At 36.6% G+C, this 12,358-nt stretch overlaps 1 protein-coding gene and 1 pseudogene across 1 annotated transcript in view; one reads left to right on the top strand and one right to left on the bottom strand.

Moving 5' to 3' along the window:
• Nucleotides 1–556: 556 nt before the first annotated feature.
• On the top strand, nt 557–1,794 carry LOC107550515 (sodium-dependent glucose transporter 1-like; annotated as a pseudogene).
• A 747-nt stretch (nt 1,795–2,541) lies between these two features.
• Nucleotides 2,542–12,358, bottom strand: part of rev3l (REV3 like, DNA directed polymerase zeta catalytic subunit) — a 107,136-nt gene continuing 97,319 nt past the window's right edge. Inside the window, exons 29-32 of the mRNA XM_016231829.1 lie at nt 12,076–12,266; nt 8,611–8,857; nt 7,567–7,782; nt 2,542–3,664 (exon numbers count right to left, since the gene is read on the bottom strand). Of these exons, the coding sequence (XP_016087315.1) occupies nt 3,524–3,664; nt 7,567–7,782; nt 8,611–8,857; nt 12,076–12,266 (795 nt within the window). The 3' untranslated portion in view covers nt 2,542–3,523. The remainder of the gene's footprint in view (nt 3,665–7,566; nt 7,783–8,610; nt 8,858–12,075; nt 12,267–12,358) is intronic.

Raw genomic sequence — 12,358 nt, 5'->3', positions numbered from 1 at the left:
GACATTTACATACATTTTTTTTGGATACATGATGTGTGATATTACAAAGTATAATTAGTGCTTCGTTACTCAGTTGATTTATATCTGCAGGCTTCTCATTGTTAATCACAGCATTTGGGATGTCTGGTACTCCTTTCTGTAAAAAGGCTTGGCTGCTCACTGTTTTGATGTCTGGTGTGAGGGTGCCTGGTGTAGACAAGGTGTTATAGTTTAATTCCAGCATTAAGCAATTAACAGATTGTGTGGACAGGTGTCTTATACACCTAACGAGCTGACATTAGGAGTAACTTCAGGACTAATCTGTGTTCCACATGGGCACATAACCAATCTGTGGGAGCCAGAATTCCTGCTGGTTGGTAGGGGATCAAATACTTATTTCACTCACTGAAATGCAAATCAATTTCTAACCTTTATATAATGTGTTTTTTCTGGATTTTTTGGTTGATATTCAGTCTCTATCCGTTAAAATAAGCCTACCATACAAATTACAGACCCTTCATTTCTTTCAAGTGGGCAAACTTACAAAATCAGCAGGGGATCAAATATATATATATTTTTATCCTCCCATCCAAAGAACACCACTCTAACATCCATGTGAGCCTACATTGTGATTGGTGCTTTTGTTTTATTGGTGTCGCTCATCTTCTTTTCGCTGTACTCCTGCAGTTCCCCCAAATCAAATAGGGCAAAAACACCTTCAGGAAAGCAGTTCTCCAAACACCACAACATACTCGTATTCCTGCTGTCCTTGTTCTTTTTTTTTTCTATGTTGGAAGTGAGGTGGCGTATGGTTTCTTTATATTTACCTATGGCAAGGACTATGTTGGTATGAAACCGGTTGAGGCAGCAGGACTGAATTCACTCTTCTGGGGAACGTTCGCGGCTGGTCGTGGTCTGGCCATATTCTTTGCTGCTTTGCTGCAGGCATCCTGATCCTACTGAGCCTAGTGGGCACCACAGTTTCCGCACTCCTCCTGTGTCTTTTTAGTCGAAATCCCCCTATGCTCTGGGTATGCACTGCTATATATGGTGTCTCTATGTCTACCACCTTTCCCAGTGGAATTTCATGGGTTGAGCAGTACACGACTGTGACAGGGAGGTCAGCTGCAGTGTTTGTGGTGGGTGCAGCTCTTGGAGAAATGGTTCTGCCAGCTCTGTTGGGCTTATTACTGGGGCAGTTGCAAAATCAGCCATTGCTGATGTACCTGGCACTTGGCACATCCACCTTCACTTCTATCTTGTTCCCTGTCATGTACAAAATAGCGTCACCAGGAGGGGACGCCACCTTGAGGAAAATGCCAGGGAGACACACCAAGGATGCTGATGAGAGTGAGTACCAGCAAGCACTGCTGGATAATGCGAAGGAAGAAGAGGAGCAGGAAAATGAAAGTGAAGCTGACCATTGGAATGATGCAGACTTTTAGGTGATAGAGATGGATGATGCCAGCCAATTGAGCGCTCCTTCTAAAGCCTCAGTGCCTCCTGATGTTGCAGCTAGTGCACTTGCTGCCCAATCAGTGGCCGCCCCATTGTCGCCACCCTCAAGAGACCCCACTTGGTCTAACACACTGCCCATTTCCACAGACTCTCCCAGATGCAAACTGTTAATGTCCCTCAACAGGGAGAAGAAAGACTAATATGTTGCACTACATCAAAGAGGTCTCAGACTTTAGCCCTTAGCCAGGAACTGAGAAGTGGCAGCCTTTTTATTTTCTTGGGTGAAAAGATCACACTAGCCAGTTGATTTGGTATTTTCTAAATACCAACTGCATGTTTGACATTCATTACATAAAGCAACATATTGTACATAAACTGAATTGTCCTGTTATTTCAGATCAGCCTAATTATTGGACACCAACGTATATTAGGATTATATTAGGATATCGGACTATATCTCTCCTCTCATTTGCCTCAGATTTGCTCTCATTTGTTATTGTTAATTAATAGACCATTAATTAATTATTCTGTACAATGGTAACTAGCACAATTCACTAGTTCACAAGTCTGTGAAATGAAGACAAGCATTTTTTTGTATTGTATGGTCAGACTCAGAATGAATGTACAAAGTTGCATTAATAATATTTTGATGCTGAAGTCTTTGTTGAAAGTCCTTTTATGTTTACAAAATATTTATTTTCATTTTTCAAATCATACTGAATGTTGATTAATAAATATTAACACATTGTGGTTTCAATTTTGTGATTTTGTTTTTCTCAAAGTCTGATATTAACCAGATGTGACTTGTGTGTAAATTGTTTTTGTCAGACAAGCTTCAAGTGACGAGGTCATTTCCATTGCTCATATCAGGTAGCCCTGTTTATCGTGATGATCTTATTTGTAAGAAGTCCCACTGAACATGGCTGTATAAACATCAAATGTCTTCTACAGTGCAGCTGTTTGGACATGGCCTGTGATTAGAGGCAGCAGCTGCCGGTTTCCACAATTTTTGCACTTTTTTTCTTTGGTGTTTTTCAGATTCTGTAGTAAAGTCTCATTACTGTGACCTTATTTTCATATTGCCTGTAAATTGCTAGTGTCTTACTGACTGTTCCCCAGGTGCATGTCCAAATATAGTTTATGGTTCATGGAAAGCATGAACAAGCATGAAAAACATTGTTTAAACCCTTTCCAATAAAGATCTGCAAAGCTTACAGTATACCCCCAAGATGATGTAAGGGCCCATTTTGACTGAAACAAGCATTTGTTAAATACATTGAATTTTATTATATCAGTATTAAATCTCCACCCACAAATATTCTTTAAAAAACAAAGCACCTTAAATTTTTTACAGGTTTACAAAAACATAGGTTATGCAACTCCGGTAGGTAGCATAGGTCGGTAACAATGTCTGGTTTAGAATAGAGACAGCATTAGAAAAGTATTTTAAAAGAACAATTGTGCACACAGACAATAATACTTATCAAACATATTGCAGAAGTCTAAGTTAAGGCTGATACTGACTTGCTTGTCCTCAGACTTGCCTCTGTCGAGAATGGAGACAAAACCTCCCAGCACATACATGTGAAAACATTTTTAGATTTCTTTTTCAACAGTGTTCATAGACAAAATTTTGGATAATTATATGCAAGGTTTATTTACAAAAGACTGATCTAACAAAAAAAAAATCATTGGAGTCAAACATTGTTCCACATGAATTACAGACTACTGAATCTTCTTCATTTACAAATTGTTACAGCACATAAGGGTTCAGTTTAGAAAGGATTATGCTGTACATGTCTGACCTGTCGATCTGCAGAAATGTCGCCATTTAATGAACACTCTAAAGACAACTACCATGCAAATTGAAACACAGTGCATCAAAATCAGCTTCCTCTTTTCTGTATTTAAGGCCTCTTTAGTCCCACTGCACTGCAGTACCACACACAGTCAAACAGTATAAGATGGAAACTTCAAAAAGACGGGGAAAAAAGCACCTTTTCAAAATATTAAACACAGAAATTGTGCTGAATGGCACAGTGTTTAGCACCAGAGTAAAATGAAAGGGGGACAGACTGCTGGATGATCAGAACTGCTCTAGCAGCTGGCGAAGATATGATCCTCGGGAAAGATGCCGATTAACACGAGACGATTTGTAGAGTACAGGACAGTCCAATGAGACGCATGGCACTTGACGCTCAGCACTCCCACTGCAACTTCTACATACCTGTCAATCAAATCACAACAGAAGAACATAAAAGACTGACATATGACAAACATGAAATATGTGATCTCTAGTCTCATGTAGCCAGGGATGGGCATTTTCCAAAAACGTTGCATTCGAATATTTGGGCTCATAAAAAACAAATATTCGTTCATTTAAATGAGGTTTAATGAGAAAGACGTTATTTTTTAATTATCAAGTTTTTGTCACGATTTCTGAACAAGCTTATGATTAGCTGTTACACAACAATGTTCTACAACAACGTTACGTTATATCACAAGGTTTTATTTTGGTTGAAACGTGTAAACAAAACAAAACAATACATTAAAAAAAAGCATTCAAGATAAAGCTAAAAATTAAAGATTAAAAATCAAGCAGAATGTGCCAATTACAGTACAGAACGTAGGCTACATATACTCGAGTCGGCCTATATTTATTGTGTTTCCATTGTTTCACGTATTAATTCTGAGAGAAACAATAATATCCACATGCTCGGGTTAAAGTTTGTTCCTCAGTCTGATAACAATAAGAACGCGCTGACAAAGATAACGTGCGCTAACAGTTTCTTAGCGCTTTGTGTTAAACCTCTCTCCCTCGAGGAACCTTTACAGGTACATCTCAGGTACAGGTACATTATTAGAATATCAAGAAAAAGGTCAATATTTTTTGTCACTCATTTCAGAACGAGAAACCCATATATTATATAGATTCATTACACAGAGTGAAATATTTCAAGCCTTTATTTCTTGAAATTTTGATGATTATGGCTTACAGATAATGAAAACCCCAAATTCAGTGTCTCAGAAAATGTGAATATTGTGAAAAAGTTAAATATTAGAAAGTCATGGTGTCACACACTAATCAGCTAATTACCTCAAAATACCTGCAAAGATTTCCTGAGCCTTCAAATGGTCTCTCAGTCTGGGTCAGAAGGCTACACAATCATGGGGAAGACTGCTGACTTGACAGAAGTCATTGACACCCTCCACAAGGAGGGTAAGCCACAACATTTCATTGCTAAGAAGCTGGTTGTTCACAGAGTGCTGTATCCAAGTATATTCATAGAAAGTTGAGTGGAAGGAAAAAGTGCACCAGCAAGAATTTGGGGGAGCTTTACAAGAAGTGGACTGAGGCTGGCGTCAGCGAATCAAGAGCCACTACGCAGAGACGAATCCTAGACATGGGCTATATATGGGTTTCACTTTTTGAAATGAGTGACAAAAAATATTGACCCTTTTCATGATATTAATTTTTTTTTAGATGTACCTGTATATATGTCTCAAGATCATTTGGCTATCAGATGCGCTCTCTTCTCGGCTCAATCGGTGTACAGCTCCGCTTACCTGCAGTCGTGAATGCAGTGATGGACAGCTGTCTTTCCTCAGTCGACTGCGTTTGGATTTCATGTGATTTCTCATTGTGGTGGTGATATTATGATAAATCAGTTTCACTAATTAATTTGATCAGAAGTAATTACATTTGGTCAGATCATTTAGGTAAGATCATTTAGATCAAAGTAAATCCAATCTTCGTGAGGCAGATGACATTCTGTGATCAAATACTATCAACTTGTTAACACGCTCCATAGCGCCACCCATTGCATTTAGTTATACCTGCTTAGGATGGATCATGGATTCCCTGCATTTACGGCCAGCAAATCAACACACAGTAAAATTCTAATAGTGTTTTTATTATTCGAATAATAATGTCAGACCGAGTACTCGTGCACACCCCTAAGCCAGACTTTTGACTAAAGGGCCCAAATGTGGTCCCCATTACAGCTTAAGTTTCTTTCACACAAAACATGTTTCAAAAAGTGAAAAAACAAAACAAAAAACCAACAACAACAAACAAAGAAACAAAAAAACCCCACTGTGTTAGATCAAATCTCCAAGCCAGAATTAATAGATACAGACCCGGACACCAGACCCTGTCAGAAAATATCCTCTTTGTCTAGTATCTGAACAACTAGTCAGCGTAGATGTTTAATACCCAAAACCCATTAACAGTGAGTCTTGTCTGGTACCCAAAACTGTATTAACAGAAGAGCAGAAGCAGGGGGCCGTTCTTCATACCTCGCTTAATACATCTGAGATGATTTGACATGTCAGATCTATTAATCTCGATACCCGATTTCTGGCTAATTTGGTTCTTCAAACAAGTTAGCGGATTTGATTAAAATAACTGGATTAAGTTGTCTAAGATTACTCTGTGTTGACATGTTCTTTAGAAAGGGCAGATATATCGATTCTCGAAACCATGATCAGCAATGATCATGCAAAAAAAAAATCACATCATATAATTAAGATCAAGGAAACAGCCAGGCAGGCAAAATGACAAAAGTTCTAATAAATAAAATGTGTAACCATTTTTTAAATGATTCCAAATAACTTTTCACCATTTTAAGAGTATTGTAATTAGCAATTCATTTAATTTTGAAGTGGATTTGTTATACGTGACAGCATTAATTAAAGTTTCTTAATCCATAAGACACATCTTAAGACATAACTGACTGTGTTTAAATTAAATTTGTGGGTGGCTGTTTGTTGCTTCACCTATCAATTTGTGTCGATAAAGTATAATAGGGTAAATCCTGTAGAGTGATATTCTATATAGTGCTTTGCATAAAGCAAGTAGTGCATACACTAGCTGTTATGTATTTTTGTAAGTCATTGTAAGCCCACGCGCAAGCGCACGACCCCCCCACCCCCGTTATAAAAAAAACAAAACATGTGGGCTCCCCCGAAGTCCACGGTATAGTTCGAACACTGATCAAATGGACACCAAAAGCTTAAATAAATGTCAAGCTGAAGGAAACTCTATTTTGTCCACAGAAGAGGCATGCTTGAACCGAGGGTGCAACATATCAGAACAGAACAAAAGGACGAGTTTGTTCAGCAATGTCATTTCAGCAAATAAAATGAAATGAAACAGATTAACTTAAATCATAGTTATATTTGATCCTTGAAGGTAAGTAGCAAATACACCAATAAATAAAGTGAAATTAAAATAAAGTATTTGTATAATTGTATGTATTTAATTATTCCAGGTTTGCTTCACATTTTGTTTATATTACCTTGCGTTTTTATTTATTTATTTATTTTGAGGAATACAAAATGTGTTTTTGTTGAAGTGAGACAAGTAAAGATCATTTATTGTTGAAATCATTATCTGTCTGGTTTCACATACAGTACAGCATACATATACAATTTACTAACCAAATTTAAATGAATAATTTCCGTTAAACATTAAATTAAATCGCTTATTTTAATAGCCAGACATTTCTTAAATAGTCAGATGTAAATGTAAAAACTGTGGTGACAGAATGCTGGTGTTAAAGGGCTTCTATTGTGAGAACCACCCACTTGGTCAGTTTTCAGGTCATTAAAGGGTTAGTTCACCCAAAAATTAAAATTCTGTCATTAATTACTCACCCTCATGTCATTTCAAACCCGTAAGACCTTCGTTCATCTTTTTGGGTGAACTAACCCTTTAAAACTGTCTGTCTATTTTGTTTTTACGTGCCCGTTTAGGGTTTTCTGAAATAACCTTGGAAAACACAGCAGAACATCTGCTTATGGATATCTGGCTAGTGTAAAACTGGTTGATTCTTAGAAAGTAATTGGTTCTTCTTAAAAAATGCTTATTTTATCAATCCAGTTGAAACTTCAAGCAGGCTTAAATAAAACAGCTTACTACCAGATTCTGCATACAGCCAGCTTAAAGCTAATCGGGGATGCTTTCCCAAAAGCAAATATTTTCACAGTTCATTGTTACCAATATAGTTTAGCGGAACTTGCAACCATAGTTGGCTAACAATGCTTTTGGAAAATCGGAAATGATGGAATCAGATGGTCAGTGAACAAACCATGGCCATCTAAGACTAAGACAACATGACTTCTGACCTTTAGGAGCTGGTCTTGCTGGCTTTCCCAAAGCCGCAAGTCCTGGTGTAGGTGGAAAGCAACACGCTGGGGTTCAGCCCGACAACGTTCACACACTCCTAGCTGTGTCAGCTCATCACAAACCGGGCAATGCAGCGTTGTAAAGTACTGAGAGATGGTGCCTTTTCTTGTGCCCTCCTCCCCTCCTCCACTCACAGAGCTCCATGCCTTCTGTACCTATGCAGTGAATAACACCACAAACAGACATGCAGATTTTCACTGGAAATGTCTTTTCATTTAACTGTGCTTTTTAGCATAGTTTTTTGGATGTTAAAATACTTTCTCCAATTTGTATATGCTTAGTTAACTATATGATTGAATTTCATCCCCAATAAATAAATAACATAAATACTGTGGTTCTGCTCTGCTATCAGCACAAGCTCTATTAGTTCGAACATTTTTTCATGTTCGAACTAATAGTTCAAACTAATGTTATGTTCGAACATTAGTTCGAACAATAATGGCTCAAACAAATGCCATTTGTTGTGAGTTTGATGAGGCACTACTTGTCCTAAGCAAACTGCAGTATTTGGGAAATCAGTCATTATTTTTAAAAATCAACAGGGCACAGACATGAGGGGAACTGGTCTGAATAGTCGAATGCAAAACTCATTCCATTCTGTTTGAGCATCCAGACCAGCATTCAACAACATCAACAACAACAACATCAACAGAGCAACACTGGCTCAAGCAATATTTGAGAACCAGACAGCAAGGGTTTTTATTATTCAGGAGAATTAACATACTAATGGTTTACTTACAGTTGTCTCAGCATATGGAACTAGTACAGGTGAAAGTATTTCAATATGTAAAACATTACACATTTGCAGTCTTATAACGTACCACCAGATGGTGCCTTTATATCAATACTAGCTGGTATAATTCAGTAATAAAGGTACAAGAACTAGTTGTAGATACATCCATTTAAGGGGAATGATGTTTCAATGTCAAGCTTAATCGTTTATATTTTGCATCTGCTAAAAGACAAAATGACAAATAACTAACCCTCGGCAACTCGTGGTACCAGCTGAACACATCTACTCCAATCAGGTTGAAAATTCGTGCGAGCGGTGGCAAGATCTGCTTGGTGATGTAGTAGGTTGCATTGAGGCGCAGGCTGGGGTCCTGCAGTACCTCTACAGGACGTCGAACCAGCTGTATGAGCGGCACTCCTGGCATCCCGTACACAATAACATACGGCACTCGCTCACCCACACGTGGCTCTAAACGTCGATCGTGCGCCATCATACGCCTGAGAGACAGACAGAAAAGAAAAAGCAAAAAAAAAAATTAAGAAAAATATTGGACAGCAACTTCTGTGTTATTTTAAAGCATTTGGATTCAACCTGCAATCAGAACACATAAACAGCAGCAATATTAACAAAAGAAGGAATTCCCCCTCAACTATGACTCTAATCTAATTCCAGCATCTGTTAATGTGTGTGTTGCTAGGCAGCAGCATCAGGTACAGTAAGGCAGTTCTGCAGCATGCAGACAATAAACTGAGCTCTTTCTGAAAAAACACACATATTCAAACATGCAAACCAAAAATGTCTGCACTTATACAGTGCACAACCTGTCATTTTCTACAAGTTTGCCTAGATTATTATGTAATATGGGGGTTCCTCAATTTGCATGCAAAAACGGTTTAATAAACTGTTTTAAAAAAAATTTAATGAAGAATAATAAAGCATTTTGGCACAAATCAGCAAATTGACTTAATCTGTAAAAGACCTGTAAAAAGATTCATACCAACCTAAACAAAGGATGCTACCCTCTCCTCATTCCCTGTTTTATTGGGCACTGTCAATATTAGTGACTTTTCCATGAGTTAAGCAGTATAGATGTGACAATTTGCAATCAATAACTCAATTGCAAGAAGGGCCAGAGCAGTATATTTCTGACCCTTGTGCGTCAATTAAAAAAAGTTTCACATAGGTCCATAGTGGACAAAAATGTCATAAAAATGTGAAGCTTGGGAGCACAGAGTTAAGTTTGGTCTCATTTTAAAGAAGACCGATGGCAGATTATTGTTGAAGTAAAAAAAGTTTAAAAAGTGAAACCAAAAAAAAAAGTTCTAGATGTTTAGGTTTATGAAAATGATTTATGAACAATGTTTTATATAAAATATATATTTTATGAAAAATGTTGAACTCTATACCTGCTAGAAAATCAAAGCCATAAATCTGAACAAGTTGTATTCCAAATTTGAGGTTGATTTCTCAAAAAATGAGCTTTCAGTTAGATTTTGTTTGGGCGCAGTACCAAATTTTCCCCATTAGATGCCAGCAAAACTCTGCTGGTGCACACAGTGGTTGGATTTGTGATTTGCAGTAGAGTTTTTCTCCCTCAAATATCACAAGAATACACACAATTTTTTTTATGACACACATACAAACCACACTCCGACATCCATTATAGCTGCATTATTTATCCAATTGGCTCTATAATATGCAGAAGCAGAAAACAGAAATAAAGCGAGTATTTTCTTTATATGTCAAACCTGAAAAATCTGGTAAAGAATCTGGTAAAAAATAGTAAAAATTAAATTTTAAAGCCTTGCCAATATAATGAAACCTATCAACAAAAATTGCATAATTTTACAGTTAAATTTATTAAAAATAGCAGTTTTAATGGGTTTCAATGGGGACATTTTTGTCCTTAAGGTCCTGAGAGGAAAACATTTTTGTACCTAGTGCAAAACAGATTTATTAAAGGAAATGGAAGTGAAATAGTAAAATTCCAATAAAAATACACACCTGTGGCAAAATATATGCAGTTGGCAATAACACAGGCAAAAAGATTAAAAAAACAAAAAAAACTGAAAGGGACAAAAATGCCCAAAAGGGTTAACGTTATGGACAAACTACATTCTAGAACATTACACAATGTTTGAATTTAATCAAATGAGAGGTTGCAAAAATGAAAACACTCTTAAGCAAAAGTGGCCAATTTATTTATTATCTGTCTTTTTTTTAAATGAATTATTTTAAATAGATGTTTATTTTCCTCGTTTCCCTATATTCACATCATTTAATGTGGTGAAGAACAACAACACAGTAGATCAGATATATATACTTGTCAAAATAACAGAAATCAATTAAATTACACTTTTTTTTTTTTTTTTTCAAATTCCGTAAACATCGACTAACATATCCTTCAAGTAAATTGTGCACAATATTTTATCCATGGGATTCACTATTTATCTCTCCTCACATTCAACTTTAACACAGTTTTTGCTTGTAAGGTGTGTTAAGTTTATTTGCAAAAGACATTACCTACACATCGGTAATTCAGTTGAGCTTCATTTATTGGCTTGGTGTTTATAATGAATACAACTATAAATATATAATACAATTAAATACATGCTCTTATACCTAAAACTTTTATTGTTCTGTATACCGTGAAATTTGAAAGATTTTTGGGCAGTGAGGAGTACTATGTTTACAGGGGTACTATGTTTACAGTACAGTTTTATTTACCACTATTTTACATTATTTCTGAATGTAATAATAAATAAATAATAATAATAAAAATGCTACTTTTAGTACACCAATGCAATTTATGAGTTTTTTCCCACCTCTTTACATTGCAGTTTTGAGCAAACTCTAACATACGTACTAGGAAGAATAAAGAAAGATTTTATACTTTTTTTTTTTTTTTTTTTGGAATTTTTAATTTTCATGTTTTGAGCAAACTCTAAAATACGTACTAGGAAGAATAAAGAAAAATTTTTTTCTTTTTTTTTTTTTTTTTTTGGAATTCTTAATTTTCATTATTGCTTTGTCAATTTGAATAAGAAAACACAATGGAACATTTGTTTCTGTTAATGTTTGGAGCACTTAAACTGGCTCATGCATTTTCTGTAAAGCTGCTTTCAAACAATGTGTATTGTGAAAAGCGCTATACAAATACATTTGAATTGAACTTAATTGAATGTTAACCTCATCAAGGTGTTCTGTGCTCTCATGCGTACACCAATTGTGTTTACATATTAATGCTTCTTATAGACGTATTGTCCCTGTGTGTTGATAGGCAACGGCAAACTAAACTCTAGTTCTGACTGCATTGCTGGGGAACGCAAAAAAATGCACACTATCTATATGTCTCACTGTACCTATATGACAACAGTGTTAAAAAGATGACAGAGGTAAATGAACAGTGCTAAAATAAGCATTTCATCTAAATATTCTGCTGTAATCTCATGCGTAATACAGTGCAGAGACTGGATGAAAACTCCTCCCTCTCTTGAATAAAGTGTATAAAAGCTCAGAATCTAAATTACGTAGATGTGCACTGTCCCTCAATTACAACGCAACTCTAACTTTTTCACATAATGATAAACATGAGTGCTATCACTGTCTTCCGTAACCTGTAAATATCTCTTAATATCTCAAAAATGAGTTTTAATCTCAGATGACATCCATACTTGGCATTGACACCCCTTTTCATATACATATACTTACTCACCTGGTGAGTTCCAGAGCAGGGACACAGGCCCCTGGTCGGTACGATCCGCTTCCACGGTATTCTTTGGCAAAAATGAGGTCCTGCATGCTGGCTTTGGCCTCTAGCACCTTCACACATTGCCGCTGCACGTACTGCTTCACCTGGCTGATGTCACGTGACTCGAAAAGCAGCTTCAGAGATCGCTCCAGAATCTAACAAAATAGAATTTCATTCATTAACCTCAACTGCCCTCTGGTTGAGAAACACGGCATTACAACTGCAATGACAGATGGAGCAGGACATT

The sequence above is a fragment of the Sinocyclocheilus grahami genome, unplaced genomic scaffold (assembly GCF_001515645.1).
Source record: "Sinocyclocheilus grahami isolate Dianchi unplaced genomic scaffold, SAMN03320097.WGS_v1.1 scaffold400.1, whole genome shotgun sequence".
Taxonomy (NCBI): domain Eukaryota; kingdom Metazoa; phylum Chordata; class Actinopteri; order Cypriniformes; family Cyprinidae; genus Sinocyclocheilus; species Sinocyclocheilus grahami.
Note: the sequence above shows the minus strand (reverse complement) of the source record. Positions and strands in the feature narration are given on the sequence as shown.